At 39.5% G+C, this 26,785-nt stretch overlaps 1 protein-coding gene across 1 annotated transcript in view; it reads left to right on the top strand.

Moving 5' to 3' along the window:
• Nucleotides 1–26,785, top strand: part of LOC124605791 (phosphatidylinositide phosphatase SAC2) — a 386,400-nt gene that overhangs the window by 189,898 nt on the left and 169,717 nt on the right. The window contains exon 9 of the mRNA XM_047137683.1: nucleotides 7,225–7,295. Within this exon, the coding sequence (XP_046993639.1) occupies nucleotides 7,225–7,295 (71 nt within the window). The remainder of the gene's footprint in view (nucleotides 1–7,224; nucleotides 7,296–26,785) is intronic.

Here is a 26,785-nt window from a genome sequence, read left to right as displayed (position 1 = left end):
GAATTAGCACTAGTTTGGTTACGTGTGTGTACTTTTCTGATAATTTACTCAGCCTGTTTGTGGCAGTCTCAAGTTTAGTCTCTAGAAGATGAGTCAACTCCATTTCAGAGCTTTTCATCCCAGTCAACAGTGCTGTGAGATTAGTGATAACGTTGACTCACATGCAACTACTTCAGCTTTATCCGTCTTTATAATGGGTTGTTGTTGTTGTGGTCTTCAGTCCTGAGACTGGTTTGATGCAGCTCTCCATGCTACCCTATCCTGTGCAAGCTTCATCTCCCAGTACTTACTGCAACCTGCATCCTTCTGAATCTGCTTAGTGTATTCATCTCTTGGTCTCACTCTACAATTTTTACCCTCCACACTGCCCTCCAATGCTAAATCGGTGATCCCTTGATGCCTCAGAACATGTCCTACCAATCGATCCCTTCTTCTTGTCAAGTTGTGCCACAAACTCCTCTTCTCCCCTATTCTATTCAATACCTCCTCATTAGTTATGTGATCTACCCATCTAATCTTCAGCATTCTTCTGTAGCACCACATTTTATAATGGATTATAAATTTTTATTTCATGTCATACCAGTTTGCCCACATTAAGCATCCTTATACCTCATGGGAAAAGGAGCACTCTCTTTCTTATTCTTTATTTATTTTTTTATGTATTTATTATTATTATTATTATTATTATTTATTTCCTCAGACGTTATGTCTGGTCAAAAATGGAAAGCGTGACTTCCTTTTAACTGTACGGTATATGTTATATTGCATTTAGGAACTTTCGGGTAATTGAACATGTATCAATAATTACGGATTTCTGTAGTTGTATATATAGGTTAGGATGTAGCTGTATTGCATTCATGTACTGGTGGATATTGTGTGGTATGACTCCTGTAGTTGATAGTATAATTGGTATAATGTCAACTTTATCCTGATGCCACATGTCCTTGACTTCCTCAGCCAGTTGGATGTATTTTTCAATTTTTTCTCCTGTTTTCTTTTGTATATTTGTTGTATTGGGTATGGATATTTCGATTAGTTGTGTTAATTTCTTCTTTTTATTGGTGAGTATGATGTCAGGTTTGTTATGTGGTGTTGTTTTATCTGTTATAATGGTTCTGTTCCAGTATAATTTGTATTCATCATTCTCCAGTACATTTTGTGGTGCATACTTGTATGTGGGAACGTGTTGTTTTATAAGTTTATGTTGTAAGGCAAGCTGTTGATGTATTATTTTTGCTACATTGTCATGTCTTCTGGGGTATTCTGTATTTGCTAGTATTGTACATCCGCTTGTGATGTGATCTACTGTTTCTATTTGTTGTTTGCAAAGTCTGCATTTATCTGTTGTGGTATTGGGATCTTTAATAATATGCTTGCTGTAATACCTGGTGTTTGTTTGATCCTGTGTTGCAATCATGAATCCTTCTGTCTCACTGTATATATTGCCTTTTCTTAGCCATGTGTTGGATGCGTCTTGATCGATGTGTGGCTGTGTTAGATGATACGGGTGCTTGCCATGAAGTGTTTTCTTTTTCCAATTTACTTTCTCCGTATCTGTTGATGTTATGTGATCTAAAGGGTTGTAGAAGTGGTTATGAAATTGCAGTGGTGTAGCCGATGTATTTATACGAGTGATTGCCTTGTGTATTTTGCTAGTTTCTGCTCGTTCTAGAAAGAATTTTCTTAAATTGTCTACCTGTCCATAATGTAGGTTTTTTATGTCGATAAATCCCCTTCCTCCTTCCTTCTGCTTAATGTGAATCTTTCTGTTGCTGAATGTATGTGATGTATTCTATATTTGTGGCATTGTGATCGTGTAAGTGTATTGAGTGCTTCTAGGTCTGTGTTACTCCATTTCACTACTCCAAATGAGTAGGTCAATATTGGTATGGCATAAGTATTTATAGCTTTTGTCTTGTTTCTTGCTGTCAATTCTGTTTTCAGTATTTTTGTTAGTCTTTGTCTATATTTTTCTTTTAGTTCTTCTTTAATATTTGTATTATCTATTCCTATTTTTTGTCTGTATCCTAGATATTTATAGGCATCCGTTTTTTCCATTGCTTCTATGCAGTCGCTGTGGTTATCCAATATGTAATCTTCTTGTTTAATGTGTTTTCCCTTGACTATGCTATTTTTCTTACATTTGTCTGTTCCAAAAGCCATATTTATATCATTGCTGAATCCTTCTGTTATCTTTAGTAATTGGTTGAGTTGTTGATTTGTTGCTGCCAGTAGTTTTAGATCATCCATGTATAGCAAATGTGTGATTTTGTGTGGGTATGTTCCAGTAATATTGTATCCATAATTTGTATTATTTAGCATGTTGGATAGTGGGTTCAGAGCAAGGCAGAACCAGAAAGGATTTAATGAGTCTCCTTGGTATATTCCACGCTTAATCTGTATTGGCTGTGATGTGATATTATTTGAATTTGTTTGGATATTAAGTGTGGTTTTCCAATTTTTCATTACTATGTTTAGGAACTGTATCAATTTAGGATCTACTTTGTATATTTCCAATATTTGTAGTAACCATGAGTGGGGTACACTATCAAAAGCTTTTTGGTAATCAATGTATGCATAGTGTAGTGACCTTTGTTTAGTTTTAGCTTGATATGTCACCTCTGCATCTATTATCAGTTGCTCTTTACATCCTCGTGCTCCTTTGAAACAGCCTTTTTGTTCTTCATTTATAATTTTGTTCTGTGTTGTATGTGTCATTAATTTCTGTTTAATGACTGAAGTTGATATTTTGTATATTGTTGGTAGGCATGTTATGGGGCGATATTTAGCTGGGTTCGCTGTGTCTGCTTGATCTTTAGGTTTCAGATATGTTATTCCGTGTGTAAGTGTATGAGGGAATGTGTATGGGTCTGCAATGTAACTGTTAAATAACTTAGTTAGATGTGAATGTGTTGAGGTGAACTTCTTTAACCAGAAATTTGCTATTTTATCATTTCCAGGGGCTTTCCAATTGTGAGTAGAATTAATTGCTTGGGTTTCTTCATGTTGCAAAATTATCACTTCAGGCATTTGTGGTATCATCTTGTATGTGTCTGTTTCTGCTTGTATCCATCGTGCATGCCTGTTATGTTGTACCGGGTTTGACCATATGTTGCTCCAGAAGTGTTCCATGTCTGTTATGTTTGGTGGATTGTTTATTTTAATGTGTGTTATCTATTGTCTGGTAAAATTTCTTTTGGTTTGTGTTGAATGTTTGGTTTTGTTTCCTTCTATTTTCACTTTTTTTGTATCTTCTGAGTCGTTTGGCTAATGCTTGTAATTTCTGCTTCTTTTCGTCTAATTGCTATGTCGCTTCTTGTTGTGAGATCTTACATAACCTTTTTCGTTTTTTTTCCGAGATTTCATTTCTTATAAATTGTGTCAGCTGTCCGATGTCTTTTCTCAGTTTTTCTATTTTGATCTGTAGCCTGTGTTGCCATGCTGGTTTTGTGGGTTTCTTCTGTGTGTTGGCTGGTTCTGATCTCTGCCTAGTGTGTATATTTAGTGTAGTGAGTGCTCCTATATAAACCAGTAGTTGAAACTCTTCCATAGTTGTGTTTTCATTTATTTTGTTGTGTATGATTGTGTTGATAGTTTTTATTGTTGTTTCAACTTGTGGGTTATTTGGTGGTCTATGCAAGAATGGTCTAACGTCTGTATTTGTGTCTTTGTATTCTATATATGTTAGCTGAAATTTTTCTTCTATATCTAACATGTGTGTCACTTCGTGTTCTATTTGTGCTTGTTCTGGTGGCTGTCTTAAGATTTCGTTTTCCTCTGATTGTTTAATTGGTGCGTGTTGTTCTTTGTTTGTTTGCTCTGGGATGTTTGAGTCCATTACTGTATTTTCTTCTTCTTCTTCTGATTGCACATTATTTTGTTCCAATATTTGTTGTACTTGTTGTTTGATGTTTTCTAATTCTGACTGGGGTATCCTGTTATTTTTTATTATTACCGGATCTGATCAGCTAGTCGTTGTTCTGTTAAAAATTTTAATTCTGGGTATCTGGTAATAAATGTTGTGTATACTTGTGATCTGTATCCAGTTGTGTTGGTTCCTAGGTTTGTTGCTTGGTAATAACAGAACATGAGGTGTCGATTAACTTCATCTGACCATCTCATCCTCTGTCTTTGTTTTCCTTCTAGGGTGGTTGCAGGAAGCATATCCTGCAAAACACCTCTATCTGGATTTAAATCATTTTCCAGTTGGCTAGCAGTGTCGTTACCATTGTGGGCGGGCATAGGGTTCAAGCGTCGTCCCCGACCATGACAGCGCTTGTCCGAGGCTTCTTTAGTTCTGTCCTGAACCAACTAATCACACTAAAAGGGGGGTTAGCCCTATTAGTGGTTTGTTCTTTTCGTCGCCTTTTACGACTGGCAGAACATACCGGAGGCCTATTCTTTTCCCGGGCCTCCACGGGGATTATTATTATTATTATTATTATTATTATTTTTTAAGCTGCTAACGTCAGTTGGAACACATTCAGGAAGTGCTTAGTAAGAGGATGGGAATTGATGCTGTCATTTATTTATGTGGATGTATCAAGGCTGCATTCCTCTTGTGTCTGTATATGTGTGGATGGATATATGTGGATGGATATGTGTGTGTGTGTGCAAGTGCATACCTGTCCTTTTTTTTCCCCCTAAGGTAAGTCTTTCCGCTCCCGGGATTGGAATGACTGCTTACCCTCTCTCTTAAAACCCACATCCTTTCATCTTTCCCTCTCCTTCCCTCTTTCCTGATGAAGCAACCATTGGTTGCGAAAGCTTGAAATTTTGTGTGTGTGTTTGTGTGTTTTTTTTATTGTGCCTATCTACCAGCGCTTTCCCGTTTGGTAAGTCATGGAATCTTTGTTTTTAATATATTTTTTCCCATGTGGAATGTTTCTTTCTATTTTATTTATATCATTTATTTATTCAGTTGCTTAGTGCTTTGACTAGAGTATGGAGGAAGTAGAACTTGACCTGTGACTTAATAGAAATTTATATTGTATATTATTTACCACTATCGTTGTTGTTAGGGTGCACTAATACTCATATTTGTAGCAGCAGCAATAATAATCTGTCCTAGTGGAGAAGACTTTATTAAAGTAGACATTTTAAAATGGTCTCTACCAAAAATAAAGAAATGAGGTAAAGTTAATCTTTGAAGAAATTTTAAAAACAAAAAAAATTTTAGGAGTGCGGAACGCAGCCTTGATACATCCACTATGTAAGAAATTCAACAAATAAGACACTAACAGCTACAGAATTTATTTGCTACCAGTTAAATATATTTTCTGAGACTCTACTAAACAGTGTAGAAACTACACTGGATAGTCATTTAGGTGAGTAGCACAGGGGTTTTATGGAGGGCTGATCGTGTTCTGAACAAATATTTAATTTGAAGTCAATCACTTGCCACAGATTACTGAATTCAAGAAATATTGTAAAAAATTGTTGATTGTCTATTAGCAGAGAAGCTATACTTAAAAAAAATGGAGAATTTGGCGTAAAGTCTAACTTTGTAATTTGTGAAGCACTTACACAGTATCTAAAGTGAAATATTTGGGAGAAATATCTCAGCCCTTTGAAACAAACACAGCTGTATGGCATGGTGATGGTCTATTTCCAATTCTTTTTAATCTTGTTCTTCAAAAAAGAAAAAGAGTGAGAATTTTAAATGCAAAACTGAATGAATATAGTATTTCACCAAGAAGATTGGGAAGAGGAAGCAAAATATTTGAATAAACTATCTCACATGTGCATATGACTCCGCTATATTTTCTGAAAATATGACTTCTGCTGTAATAAAAATTGTTTTAGAAGAAATAACCAGCCCTAGGGCTGGCTTAAGAATGTAGACAGGAGAAAAATTATCAAACATTAAAGGAATGCCAAAATTTCTGAAAACAGACGTCGACCAGTTACAGAAGGTAAAAAAAAAATTGAATATCGAGGGAGACAATACAAAGAATTGTTTAGAAAAAGCTTCTATAGAAGAAAGGCTACTTAAAATGGGAAGGGCACATGGCCGAACTACATCAGCATCTACAGCTGTTAACTATGTTTTTTTTCATGGCTTCTGACCACTCCAGAACAGTTTATTTTCACTCTACTCTCAGCTGTTTCATCAGAATTTATATATATTCTAAATCCTAAAGACATTTACAACTAAAGAAATGGTTGTCTAAAAGTGAAAATGCATTTCATTACAGTAGTGAAGTGAGAATGTCTTTATGTATGTGAATGTCCAACTTTAACACATAATTTAAATAAATTATAAATACTAGAAAGATGAACCATTAAGAAAATATTAGGGTCATGAACAATATGATAGGTTGGAAATTACAAACGAATGATGAAGTTTATGGAACATATTGGAAGTAATGAGAAAAAGAAGACTGGTGTTTTTTGAACATTTATGTCAAGTGCAGGATAGTAGAGTAACCAAAATAGTTGTAGACTAAGACATCAACAAATTGGATCCATGGAGTTAAAAATGATTTAGGAATATAAACACTGAAGAAACAGCTGACAGAAGAGTGAAAATAAGCTGGTCTGGAATGGTCAGGAGACACAAGGAAGAAACATAGTGAACAGATGAAAGGGTACTGGAAAAAAAGAAAATAAGGAACTGTAATTGGCACTTGCTCTTTAGCTGACCCATCTAAGAAGGGAAAAAAAGATATTTTCTCAGTGTTAGTTTGAATGGCACAGTGCATTGTGAAATGTAGTCCATCAGAAAATAGTGTGCTATTGCTTCCTGACTTGTACTGTGACATACAAGGCAATAAAGGGGACTTCACATATTTAAATGGGTTGGAGTCATAATGCGACTTGGCAATTTTGACGTTTGCAAAGCTTTACTAGAACTAAATGAACTGATAACTAACAAAACAATCCTAGAGCACAGGCAAGGGATTTAACCTTGAAACATTGAAATTGCGAGTTGACCCTTTCTGACCTCTGTGTGTGTGTGTGTGTGTGTGTGTGTGTGTGTGTGTGTGGGGGGGGGGGGGGGGGGGGGATATCAAAAATATCAGATGTGGTTTCTGACCTTTCTGTCCTGTAAGTTCCTGTGTCCTGACAACCATTTGGCCATTTGCTCTTTAGCTTTTTTCTAAATAGATAAATAAATAAAAATTAGACTGAAATCCTTGATTTTTTTTGTGTACACACTTTTTGGCTATTGCAGTCTATGCTTACATATGTTATTTATTAAGCTAATTCTTGGCATTTCAGGGGGACTACACAAGGACTGGAGAAAGGAAGTTCACTGGAATGATGAAAGATGGCATGAACTCGGCTAACAGGTACCCACTTTTTACTATAAAATTTGTCAGACTATCTATAAAATTATGTTACGTTGAAAAGTAACATGTACTTGTTGAAAAAATTCTTATTTTTGCTGTAATTTATCGACAAGGAGAAGTATGTTTTACTTACTTGAGAGGGAAAACTGAGTAGCTGGTAGAAAAATTCAGGGGCAACATAAATACAAGTAGAATGATTGCATATCTGTGGCTAATGAAGTGTGTTGTAGGCAGATAAAATATGTCTTAGGTATTTTTTAACGTGTGTGTAGGAGAGGAGAGGGGAGGGGGATGGGGTCGCGCAAATGGTAACAGTCCCAAAACATATCCCAAGGGCACCCAACTGGTTACTTCTATATTTGTCAGTGACACTCTATCCAAGGAAACATCAATCCACTCAAAAAAGTTTTTCAGATGCTGCCTCTACCTGATTACGAGGATCCATCACTGTCAGGGTAGTAGGTGAAATAAGTGCAAATTAAGTTTTGTATCACTGATTGTTTTGAAATATCTGGTTGGTTGGAGATCGTCCTGTTAGAGATATCTAATTACATTAGAGCTCAAAATATTGTCTAAGATTGTACAATAGATGCATTCTACAAAAGATCAATGTAAAGTTTTGTGGGTAACTTTTGCAACACTCTCATAGATGGGTGTAATGTACACATTCTTTCAGCTACTGGGCACACACTAGGGGCTGAGGTATTTTCTTTAAAGGGTCTTCCACTTATTAGAGTTAAAAGAGGAACTTATTCATCAGAAAATTCAAAGATGCGTCACTCTCTAATGCCATCTTCAGTTTTAATGATTTTAGCTGTTTCTCAGTACCACGAGCGTTAGTTAACTATGTCACTCATCTTTGTCCTTGTATGATAATTAAACTGGGGCAGTACTCCTGGATCTTCCTGTGTGTGTGTGTGTGTGTGTGTGTGTGTGTGTGTGAGAGAGAGAGAGAGAGAGAGAGAGAGAGAGAGAGAGAGAGAGTGTGTGTGTGTGTGTGTGTGTGTGTGTGTGTGTGTGTGTGTGTGTGGGCACTAACTGTGATGCCACTGGAAAGCTTTACATATTGCCCTTCTAACAGTGAAATATGTTTCATTTAACATCTCTCTATCTATAACCCTATTCTTTTACACCTGTTCTGCAGTAGTCATTGTTTCTTTAGAGATTGTGGAAACATATTGGTACAGCTAAAACTGAAGGCAAATTGTAAAACATACTTAGAAGGGATCTTTCATTCTGTAGTGGAGTGCACCTTGTTTTGGAACTTGCCATAGTTGGTCTCAAACCTGGAATCTTGTCTTTTGCTGACAATACAGGGCAAGGTTCTGAGTTTGTGTTCCAGTCTGACACTTAGTTTTACTCTGCCAGAAAATTTCAAAACATATCAGTGTTATCAGCTGTGTACATCAGCTATGCCAGAATATGAACATGTAGCCTCAAACTTCATTGTATACCCTGTTGTTGGGGTGACAATAATTGGAGCAAAGTTAGATAGCAGTTCCAGAATTAGTTTCTATGTGAAAGGTCATTGCTTGTAATAGATTAATCTTAACTAGTGACATGTTCCCAGCTTTATGTCGGTAACACTAAATATCTATGGCTGGACAGCTTGACTTTCATAGTGGTACTGGTAATAAATTATATATACACAAACCTTTCCTTGTGAATCAGTCTCTCTGTTAGTGAAAACTACGTCAAAGCCTCTGCAGTAGTTCCTGAGATCAGTCTTCACGTACAAACAGAAAAATGAGGTGTGGAACTTTAATTTATAATGTGAACATGTGTCAGAGCTTTTTATTAATCGCTGGGTAACACTTAACACTTCTGTTGTAGGGTTCTTTTTCAGTTTTTTATAGGTGGTAGGATCCAAGAGGTCTTCCATTCCTACAGAAGATAAAAAATACCTTTGCAAAAACGGAAGCTTACCCTCCTAGACTGTATGGGTTACCTAAGATACACAAGCCCAATGTCCCATTGAGACCGATAGTAAGTGCCATTGGGGCTCCTATTCAGGAGCTGGCTAGATATCTTGCTTCTTTGTTGCAACCATATATAGGTAAAACTGACACTCATATTAAAAATTCCATGCATTTTATCGAAAAACTGAGGGAGATCACAGTTAGTCCAAGTGACATCCTTGTCAGTTTCGATGTAGTATCCCTGTTCACCATGGTCCCTGATGACAAAGCTCTTTCGTACATAGCTGATGTGTTTCCTACTGATGTAATAGCTTTGTGTCGACATTGTCTATCCTCAACTTATTTTCAATATAACAACGAGTTTTATGAACAAATTGATGGGGTGGCCGTGGGTAGCCCTCTGAGCCCTGCTATTGCTGATCTATTTATGGAATTTTTCGAACAAGTGCTGCAGTCGGCCAAAAAAAGCCCTTTTAAATGGTATTAATACGTGGATGACACCTTTGTGATATGGAATCATGCTGAAGAGGAGCAGAGTGATTTTTTGGTGCACATAAACAGTTTCAATCCAAAGATACAATTCACCACCGAGAAAGAGAGTAATGGACAACTAAATTTTTGGGATGTATTGGTTATTAAACGGGCAGATGGGACTTCAGGGCACAAGGTATATAGGAAACACACACACACACACACACACACACACACACACACACACACACACACACACACACACACCGATCGTTACCTACATAAGGATTCGAATCATCATCCTAGGCAGAAGAGAGGAGTCATAAAAACTTTAGTGGACAGGGCTAATAACATCTGTGATCCAGTTTAGTGCAAGATGAATTAAGCCATTTGCGAACGGCTTTCAAGAGAAATGGGTACACTGACAACGAAATAGATCGAGCACTCCTCCCTAGAAGAAAAGTGTCCAAAAATACACAACAACCACCACCTTCGGCTGGAAAAATTTTTCTTCCATTTATTCATAACATCACGGACCGTATTGGGAAAGATTTGGCCAAGTTTCAAGTAGAGACAATCTTTCGACCTACCAAGAAAATTAGTGAAAGTTTAAGATTGGTGAAAGACGCACGACACCCCTTAGCTACCCCAGATGTGTATAAAATTCCATGTAGCTGTGGCATGGTTTATATTGGAACAACTAAAAGGAGTGTTACTACCCGCCTAACGGAACACAAAAGGAACTGTAGATTGGGACAAATTGACAAATCAGCTGTAGCGGAACATGTTTTCAAAGACGGTGATCACGAAATAAAATTTAGTGAGACAAACATGATAGCTAGGACCTCACATTATTATACCCGCATGTATAGAGAAGCTATAGAGATCTACAAGCAAGAAAATAATTTTAATAAAAAAGGAGGAGGATTAAAACTAGACAAGATATGGTGGTCGACTCTGTACCAATAAAGTGACTATTGATTACCTATAATCAAGAGAGATGGCACTAGCCAGAGATAGTTTTAAAGTCGGAAGCACATGATGAGTGGTGGCACCATCTAAGCACTCTATATAAGTGGGACCTCCAGCACCTAGCAGGCAGTTGCTGACTCACCTCAGAAGATGTTGCCCGCAGTAGGCAACAAAACGTCAGGAAGGAGAAGCAATTTTATATATGGACCATGGCAATTCAGCCCGGAAATTTTAATTAATGAAGTTAAGTGCTCATTTTTCCTGCGTGAGGTTCGAGAGTGGAACAGTAGACACAGCCTGAGTGTGGTTCATAGAACCCTCTGCCAGGCACTTAACTGTGAATAGTAATCATGTAGATGTAGATGGATGAGCTGTAGATGTAGATGTAGATAGATAAGCTGGGAGCCACAGCTGTGAAGGACAGCATACTCACAACCATGCCCCGCCGTCTGGCTCGCGAGACAATAGGAACAATCTCCAGAAAACTGCTGCCAGGCCACACATCGAGGCCTGAGGGTGCTTCATGGGGCGATGGCAGTGATGGCGATGGTGGGTCCAGGTCCAGTGGGTCGGCGAGTGGGGACGGCAAGGGGGAGGGCGCGTCATCCATCCGCTCCTCCTGGGGTGCCCTGGTGGCACCAGTGGGTGGCTGTGAAGGCCTCGCGTTCGTGTGAGACCATGACGTGAATTTGGTTCTGGTTGTCGGTGCTGCAAATCACCGGGACCCACAATCAAGTACATAGAAGAGGCTATGCGTTCCTAGATCACACCTCTTTCCCATTGTCCATGGTTGCCATAAACCTAGAAAAGAACAAGATCACATGATGCAAAGTGATACTTGCGGACCACTAGTAGCACTGGATGCTGCCTTGGTTGGAGCAAGTGTAGCAGCATCCAATGGCAGCAGCCTTACAGAAGTTGTGCCAGTGATGGTCCGTCTTGTGGGTAGGAGCGGTAGGAGGCGAGAAAGAGTTGCAGCCCCTGTTCCCATGTGTGAATGGTTCGAAGCTTCACCATCTGTTGCTTAAAAGTGTGTATGAAGCGTTCTGCTTCTCTGTTGGACTGTGGGTGAAACGGAGCACTTATTAGATGACGAATGCCATTTCATTCACAAAACTGTTCAAAATCACATGAAATGAACTGTGGTTCAGTGTCTGACAGAAGGCCTTCTAGCAAACCTTATATGCAAAATATGGAGGACAATGCTTGAATGGCGCTACGTGATGTGGTGGAAGCCATAGGCACCGCAAATGGAAACTTCCTAAAAGTGTCTACCACTACAAACCAACCAGTGTTCCAGAATGGTCCTGCAAAGTCTATGTTCAGTCATTTCCATGGCAGTTGAGTCTTAGACCAAACTGTGTGAGTCTGCGGTGGAGTGGATTGCATTTCCGCACATTCGCAACACTGTGACGCCATCCGTTCAGTGTGGGCAGCCATGCCCTGCCAAGTACAGTGCCGTCGCGCTAAGTGTTTAGTGCAAACAATTCCCCAATGTTTTCGGTGGAGCAATCACAACACCTCCTTTTGCAACACTTTGGGAATAAGCTCATGTGATTGTCAACTGTCATTTTGAACTAGAATCACACCCTGTTGAACCGAAAGATTATGCAGACGAACAACATATTGGCACACATATGAGTTCTGGATACTGTTCAGTGAATGAGGCCAAGACATGCTAATGTAATGCAACAAGATATTGAGATCTGGTTCTGCTTCTGTGGCCTGTGCTATTTTTATGTAGTACAAGGGAAAAGATTCCAGCAATTCAAAGTCCAGGGCATCGGTTTGGCAAGAAGATGCGGCAGTTTCATAAAAATCAGGGTCTGGGCCAATCAGAAGGTGCAATAGAGCGTCTGCTCTGCCGTGTTTTTCTGTAGGTCTGTACACAATTTCATACTGGTACTGCGAAAGCAACAAAGCCCAATATTGCAATTTTTGAGCAGTCCATGTACGAACCAGCTTTGATGGATGAAACAAGGACTGCGAAGGCTTGTGATCTGTCACTAAATAGAACTTGTGAACATACAAGTAGTGATGGAATTTTGTAACACCATACACAATAGAGACAGACTCTTTTCCTATTTGAGAATAACAGCACTGAGTTCGAGGGAGCAACTTTGAGACAAAAGCGCTGGGTCTGTCTTGTGCACCAACTCTTTCCGAAAGCAGAGTGCCAATTCCATAGGAAGAAGCATCGACTTGTGAAACTACTGGCTTGGTAGGGTCAAAATGCATTAAACACCTGTCACTAAGTAAAGCATTTTTGAGCTTCTGAAATGCATCTTGACAGTCTACACAAAATGTACATTTTCGTGATGCAGATGATTAAATGGAGCCATGATCTGAGCAGCATTCGGTGTGAACTGTATGTCGTATGTCATCTTGCCTAGTACTGACTGCAGTTCAGACACATTGCGAGGAACAGACAGGTCACAGATTGAAAGCAAATGAGATTGGAGGGGGTGTACACCCTGACTGTTTATCACATGACTTAAGTACTGTAGTTCAGCTTGAATGGGAGCCATTACACCATTATCTTGCAACTCTTTCAATTCACTGGCTATTTTGTCTCTTAAAGCAACTGGAATAGGGTGGGCCCAGAAAAACTTAGGTTGTGCATTGTCTTTCAATATAACATGCGCTTCAAAGTTATTTACTTTTCCAATTCCTTCTGGAAATAGTTCAGGAAATTCTTTAAGCATGCTGGCGACACTGTATTTCGGTGCAAATGTAGATATGGAAAGTAGGTCTCGCAGATGGCAATTCCAGACAAATCAAAGGCATCTAAACTGAAAATGTTGTCCCTGTCTCTTGATTTGAACACAGTAAAATTCACTGTCCTGGTGTGAGATTTGTAAGTGGCATGCGCCGGCCGAAGTGGCCGTGCGGTTCTAAGCGCTGCAGTCTGGAACCGCGAGACAGCTACGGTCGCAGGTTCGAATCCTGCCTCGGGCATGGATGTTTGTGATGTCCTTAGGTTAGTTAGGTTTAACTAGTTCTAAGTTCTAGGGGACTAATGACCTGAGAAGTTGAGTCCCATAGTGCTCAGAGCCATTTAAGTGGCATGCAAACTACACTGTCCAAGCACTGGAATTTCATGTCCGTTGTTAGTAGTGAGTTGCTTGCTAGATTTAGAAAGGTGTGGTGAGCCTAACTGTTCATATGTAACATGATTAAGCAAAGTTACTGAGGCACCAGTGTCTAACTGAAAGTTCACACGATGGCCAGCAACTCGTAATGAGACAAATAGTTTGTTAGAATGTAGTTGCATAGCACTAAAGTGAGAATGAGGCACAACATTACTCTTACTTTTGTCAGGACCTGTTCTAGGTTTGGAAAACAGTGTTCACTGCATTTGCATGAGCCGGTTTTTTTCTGAGAGTGGGCAAAATTGGCGTTTTTTGTGCCATTGCAAACAAACTGCTTGAATGTGGCCTTTTTCCACACATGTAACAAGTTGCATTATGTGATGGGCAATTCTTTTATGGCAAGCAAAATATATACAGGTCTGTTTCCCTGTCTACGTGGCTGTCCATGTGGCTGTTTATGTACTCATTGTTGTGGCTGCTTGGGGCAGTTGCAAGCAAGGGGCAACTCGATCTAACAAATAGGGGCCTGCTCAAACTTATTGGCTGCTGTGACACCCAAATCATATTGCTCTATGATTTGTAGTACTTCAGGAAGTGATGGATCAGATTACTTTAGGATCTATTCCCATATTCTAGTATCTGGGACATTGAATGGTATTGCATCCCTAATCATTAAATCACTGTAAAAGCTGCCATAACTACACTTTAATTTACACTTCCTAGTTATGCCCATTAATTCTGTGTACCACTGATGGTACGTCTGTCCCGGCTTTTTCTGCAAGCGAAAGAACTGATATCTGGCTGCAGATACTTGGACTTGCTGGTCATAGTACTTAGTTAATGCAGCGATTACTTTACCATATCTGAGTTCGTCGGAAGATGAGTTTGGGAATAGCTTTTGTATTGACCTGCACACTGGGGACCCCACAGTCAAAAGTAAGTATTGTAGCTTTACAGTACCTTGAACTCGGTGAACTTGATAATGTACTTGAAACTGTGTCAGGTATTCGAGCCATTCCTCTTCAATGTTGTTAAATTGATGGATTGTGGTATTCTGGTTGGCGGCACTTGTTGGGCTATTCAGTCAGTCAGTCAGTTGGTTGTTGTTGTGCGGCTGATGCGGCTTGTGCAGCCAAAAGTTGTCATACCTTTGTCAGCAAAGCAGCAATTTGTTGGTTTTGAAAGTGAAAAGCTTGTGTTAGATCCATTACATTAGCCATCTGCAGCTGCAGTGCGGGGACAGGAGATGGAGGGGGTAGGGGTAGCCATGGTTTACACAAATATGTTGTAGCAAAAAAGCAAGCAAAGCCTCTGAAAAGAGAGATTTGATTAGTTCTACGGCTCTCCTCCTGGAATACGTGCAACAACACAACAAAAAATTAGCAATGAGAAATGAGCACCTCTAAAAGCCAAAACACAAGAGAAGCAAGCAAAATCTGCACTGAACTACACTCTTCTCCAGTTTTTGTGTCGTCTTGTTGTCACTGTAGGCTTGTGCCATGGGAAGCAAGGAGAGGATATTGTTTGGTGGCCGGTATCCTCTTTCAATGACACAACTGCATACATGTATTAAGAGTTCTTTATTAACACAAACAGAGAGTTACTTATCTTAAAGCAAGTTGTTGTGGTACAAGCTCTTTTGTAATAGTCCACATTAGCCACTCTGAGTCTCAGGCAGCACATAGCGACCAGAGTAGTGTGCATAGTGGAACATATACTTCACCAGCAGTGAGGCTAATGTGGACTATTATGGAAGAGCTTGTACCACAACAACTTGCTGTAAGGTAAGTAACTCTCTGTTTATGTTAATAAAGAACCCTGTTAACACATGACTGCAGTGGTGTCATAGAAAGAGGATACTGGCCTCCAAACAACATCCTCTCCTTGCCTCCCATGGTACAAGCCTACACTAGCAATGAGACAGCACAAAACTTGTATCTTGGGGGCAGAAAGGAAAACTGGTCTCAAACCATGTTTCTGCTGTGCACATCCTAACTTGCTGCTTGTTTTGCCCCACAGCGTGGCAGGAAAGCCACCAGCTTGGCTGCTTCTGCAGTTTCACAAGGTGTTCTCCTTCAGTGGCACCTGAAAGTGTTCGCAGTGTGTCTCTTGCTACAACCATTCTCTCTGAACACGTTTCAAGTGCTGCAATCCAGACTAGATGGTCTTTGTCAGAAATAACTTTTTTCCTGTGTATTAACATGTTCAGGGGACTCTTTTTTTTGTATAGGGGGACGGGAAAACTGTCAGCGTTCCAATATCGATCGATGTGCTTCAATTTCCTGTAGACTGAATGACCAAGCCGGCCTCCTGCCTCCCACTCATCTAAAACATCCTTCTCAATCTCAATGATAAATCTAATGTAGGGATGGACATCGTTCATGTGATCCATGAATTGCTGCATTGTATTTTCGCCATGTGCCCATGTCAGTAAGGTGTCATTGACATACCTTAGGAAGCAAGACGCACGCAACACTGCAGAATTCAGAGCCTGCTCCTCAAAGTGCTCCATGAATAAATTCTCAACTGCAGTAGGCAGTAGAGAACTCATCACTGTGCCCTCCGTCATTTCATAATACTCATTGCAGTGCAAGTAGTATGTTGTTGCCAGAACATGATGGAACAACTTGATGATTACAGGTGGAAACTGTGGGGCCAAGAGGAGGACATCTTGTGAAAGGGCAAAATAAGCCAAGTCGGTGTCTTTCCTGGCACACTGTGGGGCAGTAAGCAGCAAGTTAGGATGTGTACTACAGGAACACGGGTTGAGACCAGTATTCCTTCCCACCCCCAAATGTGAGATATGCTGCACCCTGTAAAAGACGACATACTCTTCATGTGTCCATTGTGTATGGTATCCTTTGAGAGTACGGCAGCATCTATATAGATCAGACAAGTTGCACAGTTGTGGAGCATTGTACCAAGCACAAGAGACATATTATACACTGCTGGCCACCGTAAATGCAACACCAAGAAAGACAAGAGTTAGCACAACAAAATTTATTTTGTAGATAACATGTTGACCAAGTATCAAATGATTACGTTTACAGACGTCTGTGACATGTGATTCCTGCCAGAATCAGTAGCCAGAGTAGCCCCCATTGTTGGAGATCACCGCTGCCACACGTCTCGGCATTGAGTCAAAGAGACGTTGGATGTGTTCCTGGGGTACAGCAGCCCAAGCAGCTTCCACACGTTGCCAAAGATCATCTGGTGTGGCAGCTGGGGATGTAATCTGGGTCACTCGTTGAGCAACCATGGACCACATGTTTTCTATCGGCGAAAGATCCGGAGAGCGAGCCGGCCAGGGAAGCACTTCAATCTGGTTATTGACGAAGAACCTTTGGACAATGCGTGCCATGCGTGGTCGCGCATTATCCTGTTGAAATATGGCTGTGGCCGAGCCCTGAAGGTAAGGAAGGACAACTGGCTCCAGCACCTCGGATATGTAGCGCCGGCTATTTAAAGTACCGGCAGTGCGTACTAGAGGCGTGCGAGAGTAATATCCAATACCGCCCCATACCATAATACCCGGTGCAAGACCAGTGTGGCGGTGCATAATGCAGCTGTCCAGCATCCTCTCTCCATGGTGTCTCCACACTCGAATCCGACCATCGTGGTGCTGCAGACAGAAGCGTGCCTCGTCAGTAAAGACAACGTCATTCCATTCTGCCGTCCACATCCGTCTGTCATCACACCATTGGCGACGGAGACGTCTGTGGTTCTGCGTCAATGGTAGACGAAGCAATGGACATCTTGCGGACAGACCACTCTGCTGTAAACGGCGTCGAATGGTATGCGCAGACACTGGATGATGCGTTACAGACGCAATGTGCTGTGCTATGGTTTCGGATGTCACTGAGCGATCCGTCACTGCCATGCGCACAATTTGCCTATCAGCACGTGCAGTGGTGCACCGAGGTGAATGCGATCGACCACGTCCGTCCGTCGTACCCTCCTGCATCCAACGGTCACATATCCGCATTACAGTTGTTTGGTTTCGTCCAACACGACTAGCGATTTCTCTGTATGATAATCCACAATCTCGGTAAGCCACTATCTTTCCTCTGTCGAACTCGGATACTTGATCAAACGATGTTTGCTGTTGTCTACGAGGCATAACTGATCGTCTTGTGAAACAACCACAAGGTAAACACACGTGCCAAACGTACACTCGTCGAAATCGCCAAGCCTTAAATGGCGCTATGAGATGGCGCCACAGGCGCGCGTGATGTGCGTCTGCACTGAAATTCTAATCAGTTGCATATCTCATCGCTGCAAACTCGTGGTGTAAATTTCACTTGATTTGGATGCTTCCTTCAGGGTGTTGCATTTACGGTGGCCAGCAGTGTACAAAGAGAGCTTGGCAAATCACCCATAGTTGAGCATTGCCTGGAAAATGGACACAAAATACAGTTTGAGAACATGAGAATCTTTTTCATGCGTCAACAAACTGGGATTCTATTATAAAAGAGATGGCTAAGGTTAGGATGAACAGCAACAATTTTAACAGAGACCAGGGGTACACAGAGTAGGGTGTGGGGGCGGACTTAGGATGTCGAAATGAAGCAACGATGGATGCTGAACGATTGTAGGAGGCGGGAGTGGCAGTATCAAACATCGTGCCAGCCCCTTGTGCCACCTGATATTACTCAGTCCCACAGCAAGCCAGAGCTGCTGTGAGATTCCCAACTCACCTTCTGCACCTGCATTGTTTCGGACCTCTCTGATCAATGCCAGCGGTCATAATATTGGCTATCTAAGCAGAAAAGCGTGCCAGCCCTGGCAGTCGGTAGCTTTACTCCTGACAACGATGGCAGAGAGAGCCATAAAAAGCTCAAGAATTTTGTTCAAATTGACACGGCTTGCAAACGGAGAAGATTCAGACATGTCGCCGCGAAAGACTCTGGGGATACAATACTCCCCATCATACATTGTTCTTTCTGCTCCACAGTTGAAAGCCCAGAACAATAGTAGATGCACTATTCCCATTTTGATTGGACAGTACTCAGGATGACTACTGAAACATCTCATCAGCGGCACTAAAGAGGCAAGACAACTGGCTTGCATACAGTCGGCAGATGCCCAGGAGAGGACCAAGAGTGCTGTAACACCACGCACGAGCTAGTGAGATACAGCCCAACAGAGTTTGTATGGAGTTTTATGCCTGCGCAGAAAGTGAGACTGCTGGAAATGTTACAAAAGTGCAATTTTGGGCCATATCGTATCATTTGTCACCTTTCAGATGTCACATATGAAATTAAGGATTGTTGACCCTTCATCAAGAAGACAAAAAGCACAGAGACATCATCCATGTCATCCATATGAAGCGTTCCTACATTCCAGAGTTGCAGATTAACAGCAGTGTCTTGTTGTTCAAGGAAACTGAAGGCCTGCTCAGGGATCATGAAACTTGGGCTGGGGGGCTAACTTCGATGCTCATCATAGTAAAGAGATTATGACAACACAAACTGAATGTGAGAATCCATCAGTGCTGCCATACAGAAGACCATTGACAAAATCTAGATGCATGGTGTTGTTGTTGGCTCCAGTGAGAAATTCTGCAAAAGCTGGTCGCTCTTTCTCCATGAGAAGGAGCACTGCTGCGAGCTGGACCGCATGCAATGTGAAGTAGTAGTTAGTGTCACCAGCTAACACGGTGCAAATAGTCAGTTCAGATGCAATCGCCAGCAAATATATGTTAATTTTTATTTATCATTTCTATAGGGTTCTCAAAATTTGTTTGTTTTGTTCTCATATTGTGAAGTATTTGATCTTTAAAATGTATAAGTAGTAGCACTATAAATCCGTGAGGCATGTCTGCTCCGTCTGCATGGTGGTGGTTGTAATAAAAGTTCTCACAGTGCTAAGGTTGTGCGTCATTGATGAACCAGCTTTCAGATTTGGCCTGTTTGGTAGTTGCAATATGAAAATATTTACATGAACAGAGTGATATTTTTAAAGGAAAATATTTACCAACATAGATAACAACAATGGTCTGCTTACAATACAGTACTATTTTCCATGTAGTTTTGGAGTGGACATGGCTACTAACTGCTAATTGCATTTTACAATCCATGCCTCTAGATAAGGAGATAATTTGTAATGGCATAAGTAGGTGGAGTGGTTAATGGGGTATGTTTGTAATTGTCATTTGAGATGGCAAGATTATCAGTTGCTTGTTTGATTTTGTTTGAGAACTTGTTGAAGAGCTTTATGCCAGAAAACCTAATTCTACTCTGAACTGTAAACAAGGAAGCAAAGCCTGCATGGAAATAATTTTTGTGTTTTGTATTGTAATTGTGGAAATCACATTTCAGCTGAAACTCATCTTAAGTAACAGCGACAAATATCATTAAGAAGTAATACAGTGGGAAATCTGTGTAAGAATCAAAAGACTTAAAGAGTCTTCAAAAAGATGTGCAGTTACCCACTTTATACAATATTCTTAGTGCTCATATCTGCTGAATAAAACTTCATTTATTGTAGAAATGTTGCCCCAGAAGGGATTTCCATAAGGGGACAGGGAGTGAAAGGCCAGCAGCTCCTTATTGCAGATTCAGGAGACACTAATCCAGTATCAGCAGCCTATCCCTGCTGAAGGTGGCAACAAACCAGGTTTTCCAATGTAGGCACAACTCAGTATTCTTGGATAGCAGCACTGATGGGTATTTAACGGCTGTCTTCTTGTATTGATTTAGTTCTTCTTGCAATGCTTTTTTAAGTGCAAGATCAGTCAAGTTCTGTGTCTGAGTTTTGGCAGAAGTACACTGTCCCTCTAGAAAGTGTTTTAAATATTGTACTCTTAACCACAGCAATAAATAGTTAACATCTATATTAAGGAGTCCTGTGCGGCACTCCTTAATCTATGCCCCCCCCCCCCCCCCCCCCCCCTATAATTGCATAATTATGCAACAGAAACTCATTAATTACAGCCTATGTGATGCTAAATCATATGCTGTCTGGAGGGGACTAGAGAAATTGAGATTTATTTGTTCTGCAAATTCATCATCTGCTTTTACACTCTTAGTGCCTTGCAATGCCTACAATACTTCATCCGACAGAGACAGAGATACGGAATATGCAGGATGTCCAGGATGTGTCTATAACCTCAGAAAGCTGTCAGTGGAGATGTCATTCAGCTTTGCTCTGAGACACACAATAACTCATGGAACTGAGTTTGCAGATGTGACATTGCAAGAGGCATGTTGTACTAATGTAGTGATTCAGTTTGCTATTATTTTATTTGTTATAAACTGGCTTTTGAGGTGGAGAGTCTATGCAGATCATGGAAAAAGAGGGACTGGAAGTGATTGTTAATGAGCTGTGGCTTGCGAATCAATATTGTGGCTGTGGGATACAACCTTGCAGCCACACAATTGAACTGATATCCTTCTCACTCACCTACGTGTAACATGTAGTTCTATGAAGCATGGCCACTTGATTCTGTGATGGTACTCTACAGTGTGTGGTGCTTGTAGTACGTAGATCACAATGCTTCTGATTTTCACTAACTGTGTTTTATGTTCAGACAAGAAGCCAGTGGCTACTTTAAGTGTAGATTTGTCCTTTATTTTGGCTGGCAGTGAGTTGTCTGCAGTACAAAGTTTAATACTCTGTAAAATGGTTGGGTTGTTCTATAAAATATTATGAATGAGTTGTTAATCTGTTCTCAGAGTGCTAGCACCTACATGTTCTTTCTAAGAGATCAGCCACTCACATATCCATGTGTCGTTATTGTAGCATTTGTCTAGCACTGCCTTTTTAATTTTTTTATTATAAAAAAAGGTTTCAAAATATTAGACCAAGCTAGTCTTTTACAGTTTTTGTTACTGTGAGTGAATGTGAGAGTTATGAGAGAATGAGTGTAATATTAAGGTTGTTTTTGTATACTGTTCTTTAATGTTTGAGATATTTTTAGCCCGTCTGTCTTTACATAAAATTTGGTGCAATGATAAGACACTGGACTAGCATTATTGGGGACTGCGTATCAAATTCCCATCCTACTATCCAGATTTAGGTTTTCCAAGGTTTCCCTAAATGACTTAAGGACATTATTGGGATGGTTATTTAATAATGCTAAAGCATCTTTTTTTCCCCCAACCTATCTCATTCTGAGCTTGTGCACCATTTCTGTTGTCGTTGAGTGAACATTCAACCCTAATTCCTCTTCTTTTTCTTTCTTTCTTTCTTTCTTTCTTCCTTCCTCTTATCTTCTTTGTCTTTATTTGATGGTCCTGATAACCTGAGTGCTCTAAAAAGATTCTCTCTCTGAGTTATGTAATATTTGAATGTCCTGTAGTTTGAATAATCCAAAAATTTAATGTTGAATTCACTGAAGTATCATGGAATTTCTTTCTGAGTGCACCCAGCTTCACTTTCAGAAAGTTTTTGTCTGTGTCTGTTGAAAATTTTCATTCGCACACGGGGGACGGCCTGAGCATGTAATTTTAGGTGATGAACAGGAAGAATAAAATTACTTTTATTTCTTGTTCTATATGATTGATCAAACCAATTTTTCATGATTAATTCTTTTTTACTTTAGAATGATTGTTATCTCATAGATGTGTAGCGAAGGGATGGTTAAAAGTTCCAATGTTTTAAATAATCAACATTCTGATTCCCTTCAATGTGCAGTACATTTCTGATGTCTCTTTTTTTTGGAGCCTTGAATGTGTTTCTGATGACTTTTTTTTTAAGTTCTTTGTGTACAATGTATTACTAGAGCTTCTCCAGAAAACAAGCCATACCTACTTAGTGATCTGTATTAACTGTTCTGTACTTTTAAATTGACTTCTGTATTGAGTGTATTATTTTATGACCTGCTGGTTTCAAGCAAACTATGTTTGGTGGTGTTACCTTGGATGGCATAATTCTTATTGGTTACACAGATTTGCTACACTGACATTGAAGACCTTGTGCAAGATTTCCGTCTTAAAAGTCTGAGGCAGAGAAATTGTATTAGGATCATTGTGACATATATTACCATCAAGCAGAAACTCAGTCCTCGCAAAGAAGTAAAAGTATGTGTTGCCTGCTCAAGCCGATGTCTGAAACAATATACAACAATAAAATTCATTCAGTAAGATGTCAGAAATGTGGAAAACACAATTTGGCTCATTGCTTAATTGGATAATGCTGGATTAAGTCTGTTGAATCATAACTGAAGACGTAATTTATTAAATGTTCTGTGTACACTCGAAGAGAATGCTGTGGTTATTATAAAATAGTGTTTGATCAGCTTATACACTTTACACTACAGGGTAGATCCGGAGACAATGTTTGCAGAGAAAAATGATGTAATTTCTTTCTTGTGCTGTATATTTCATGGCAGTATTTGTGATATTAAAATTTGATTATTTTTTTGCTCTGGTAGCTGTTGCAGTGGAGATACCTTTGTGTTTATTTTTAATGTACTATTGTTTGTAAGTGAAGTTTACATCAGTGTTGTTCACTTGTATGTGTTACTACATACATATTGTTTTTAGCAGATATTTGTTTGGCCACTTCATGGACACATATCGCCAGGCAGTTTTCGACATCATGCAAGGACAGGATGTTGATGATTCAGACTGGGATTCTGAATGGAAAACTGCAGCAAACATAATCCAAGCCCTTCTTCCTCCATCTCCTTCTATCTCATTAATTGTAATGCCTTTTGAGCATGAATTTAGACTTGGTGTAATGGTATTTCATTTCGTGCATTTAGTTGGCAATTTAGTGTCAGTCTGCTCTAGTTACCTGATTTCAACACTTCTGGGGAGAATTAGGTGGTGGTTCTAAATTGAATTTTTGTTAATACTGCCAAGATTAAAGAATATATAGTCATATTGTAGGACAAATTCGTGCTCTGGTGGCTGTAGACAGTATGTCTGTGCACAAAATTGTATTCAAAATAAATTATTTGAGACAGCATGTGTGTCAGCTTTTTTATAGTTAGTTTATACTGCCAATTTATATGACTGAGATTAAGGTGAGAACAGTTTTATGTAATATGATGAGTTGCTTGCTTGAAGAGTAATTCATATCAGATTTCCATTAGATATGTTATTGTAATTTTCGTGCTGTTTATATACTTTAGAATGTTAGGTAACAGTCAGCATCTGTCTTTGATTTTATTTTCAAAAGAACATGACCATGGATTCAAGTTTTCAGAACTCTAGTCAGTCATGTTGTTTATTACCCATTTCTTTGGTGTGTAAATATTTTACTTGACCAAGCTGTTGTAATTGAATAAGCTTCATGGAAAGTTTATTTATAACTTAATGTTATTTGTCTAGAATAGGGTTGCAACTCTATACTCCCTATGACATAGGATCAGCTTGTGTTAAAGTACAATGACATGCAAAACTTTAATAGTTTGAATTAAGAAGTGCAAATGAGTAGTGATAGGTGCAGTGTAATAGATCATACAGAAACTTTGTCTTATCTTTTACTACTCAGTAAAATTTTATTCCTCGTAGCAAGATATTAAGGAAAGTGGTAATTATATTAGTAACTTAGGACATATGATTCTCATAAAAATGATCTCTGTGGGCCCAGGTGTGTTTTACATTGTCAGAAATTTTGTTATGAACAGTGGTGTTCATTCTCAAACCCACTGACTTCTGTCAATAGCCAGACTAATAATCAGTATTGACTTATTCAGATGTTTCACTTGAATGATTGCTGCTTGGGTGCTGTGGTAATAACTGGAATAAGGAACACTTTGGTGCACAAAAATTGTAATTAATGTCACTCCTTGTTTATATTCACATCACACCCAGGAAAATAGACTGTGCTAAGTACAAGGAGTACACAGTTCAGATATTGGATTTTATTTGTGATTCAGTGAAATATGTTAGAATTATAGAGATATTATTAAAATGACATTGTAAGAAAGATGTTAGTATATGATAAGAGTACATCATTATCATGTCACCTCAAAAAATACTGAAATGGCCCAGTCTTGTGTATTGGGAACCAGCAGGTGCATTTTCTTTAGGACTGCAATAGACATTTGCAGTTTGGGTTTTGCAATGTGTAGACACATCCTTCCTTGCCCATTATCAACAAGAAATGTCAGTTATTAACAAAAAATTGTGTTGAGTAGAATTTTATGTGCCCATTAGACAGAGCTGTCCCAAATTAGTCTAGTGTGCTATAAACAAGGTACATTCGCAAAATGTCTCACTGATATTGAAATGAAACTATTTAAGATGGTAACATCAAGTATAATCAGTACTTACTGCGCCAATTTTAGCTGCCCATAGCAGTAATTTGCATGTCAGTGAGCCTTATAGATAGTGGTGTAGTGATAAATAGGACAGGAAACACAGGTATAACAAAATGATTATTATTTATTTACTCCATTTAGCTGTACCTACTTATTATTAAGCATGTTTGCGGGTTGTGGTGTAGAAGTCTGTTAAACACAGATGGAAATGACAATATGTGCATTGGATAAATAATGCAGTTGTGCAGTTCATTGTTGAGCAACTTGAATCTTCTGTATTTCAGATAACATTGTCAGGAGCATCAAAAGCATTGCATTCTACTGGAAATGTAGCGTTCTTCCAGGCATGCTTTATCATGTTGTTGAATATGGGGGCACTGACCTGATTATGGTGCACAAAGGTTGGTGATAGCATGATGACTGTGGAGTTCAGTACCAGTGTTGTGGAGTAGAACTCACTTGTAAAAACATTGTCAAGTTTTTCCACTGGCGAAAGAAGTGTACATCTGAAGGTAGAACAAGGAGCATTGCACCAGTGGAAGGGTTGTTATTTATATGTGTTTATCTGGAATTATGAAAAGATCCTGTTGGTGGATTCAAAACGAATCCTGAACCTGGCATTATTTTGTTTCAATATTGAGAGAACGAGACTGTTATTTCACCATGGCAACATGGTTGTCCACTTTATTGATTTTGAAGCTGTTATGTTTGGGGGTCAGTTCATTTTTCTTTCGCACGAGGCGGTCAAATGTACCACTTGCTTCATGGAAGACAATGAGTAGTAGAGAAAGAAGCCTACCTTCCATGGGAATAATTGGCTGAATTGTATATGAATGTGGTATTCCAGGTGCTGTCTGCACCATGACAGTCGTGTCTTGTTCACCCATAGAGTGTGGTCTCAATGAACGTCATAAATAAATCCAGATAGATTGGGATTTAGAATTTCAGCTGCTGAATAATTAGAAATGTTAACATCTGTGAATTCAGTACCAAATGAATTCACACAGTTTTGTCTTTTCTTGTGTTTGACCATGTTTGTATGTTACATAACTTTGCAGCTCACAGTCTTGTGAACTGCCTGAAAATTCCACATTTTCTTCAGTGTCAATAGTATCTAGGATTTGAACACGTCCACTGCCTAGTGCATGTGACTGCTGTTTTGTCATTTATTGGTGTTGGTTGCTGTGATGTAAAGTAGGAGTCACTTGGCATGACGTTTCTGATTGTCATTCTGTTTCATTGAACGTTACCCCCCTTGTGATGTCACAATCTACAGTCATGGTGAAAACCAGTTTGTTAGCCAATACTGTGACTGTTGACCGAACCACGTCAGTATTGTACAACTTTTGTCTGCATTTTAACATGGGGTACAGGTCATTGTATTGGGGCTGTAGCAGTTTCTTGATAGTGCCATGGTGTGCAAACACTTTTTTTTTAGGTTTGCAGCTCATTCTTCTACTTTTTGTGGCTGGTCTTAGTTGATGTATTTGAGTTTGCTACTTAGATGATTTGATGATGCTATTTGATACACTGCCAAAGAATTATGCTGATAGTAATGGTCTTTGGCTACAAAACATTTTGGTACTCATTCTGTTCATATCTTCGTCAAAACATGTATGCAGGCCCATCAGAATCGACTACTACTCCTGAATTTAATGTTCTGTAGTGTGGCACATACGTGTGGTTTTCAGTTAGAAACATAATCAGTCCACCATGCTGTTTTTGGCTAATATGTAGGCAGTCATGTGAATGCATTTGTTCAAGCATTAGTTTTGTACAAACATGATTGAATTGTCTTATGTGATTCTCATACAAAAGTCT

The sequence above is a fragment of the Schistocerca americana genome, chromosome 3, assembly GCF_021461395.2.
Source record: "Schistocerca americana isolate TAMUIC-IGC-003095 chromosome 3, iqSchAmer2.1, whole genome shotgun sequence".
Taxonomy (NCBI): Eukaryota; Metazoa; Arthropoda; class Insecta; order Orthoptera; family Acrididae; genus Schistocerca; species Schistocerca americana.
This window is presented reverse-complemented; position numbering and strand designations above follow the sequence as displayed.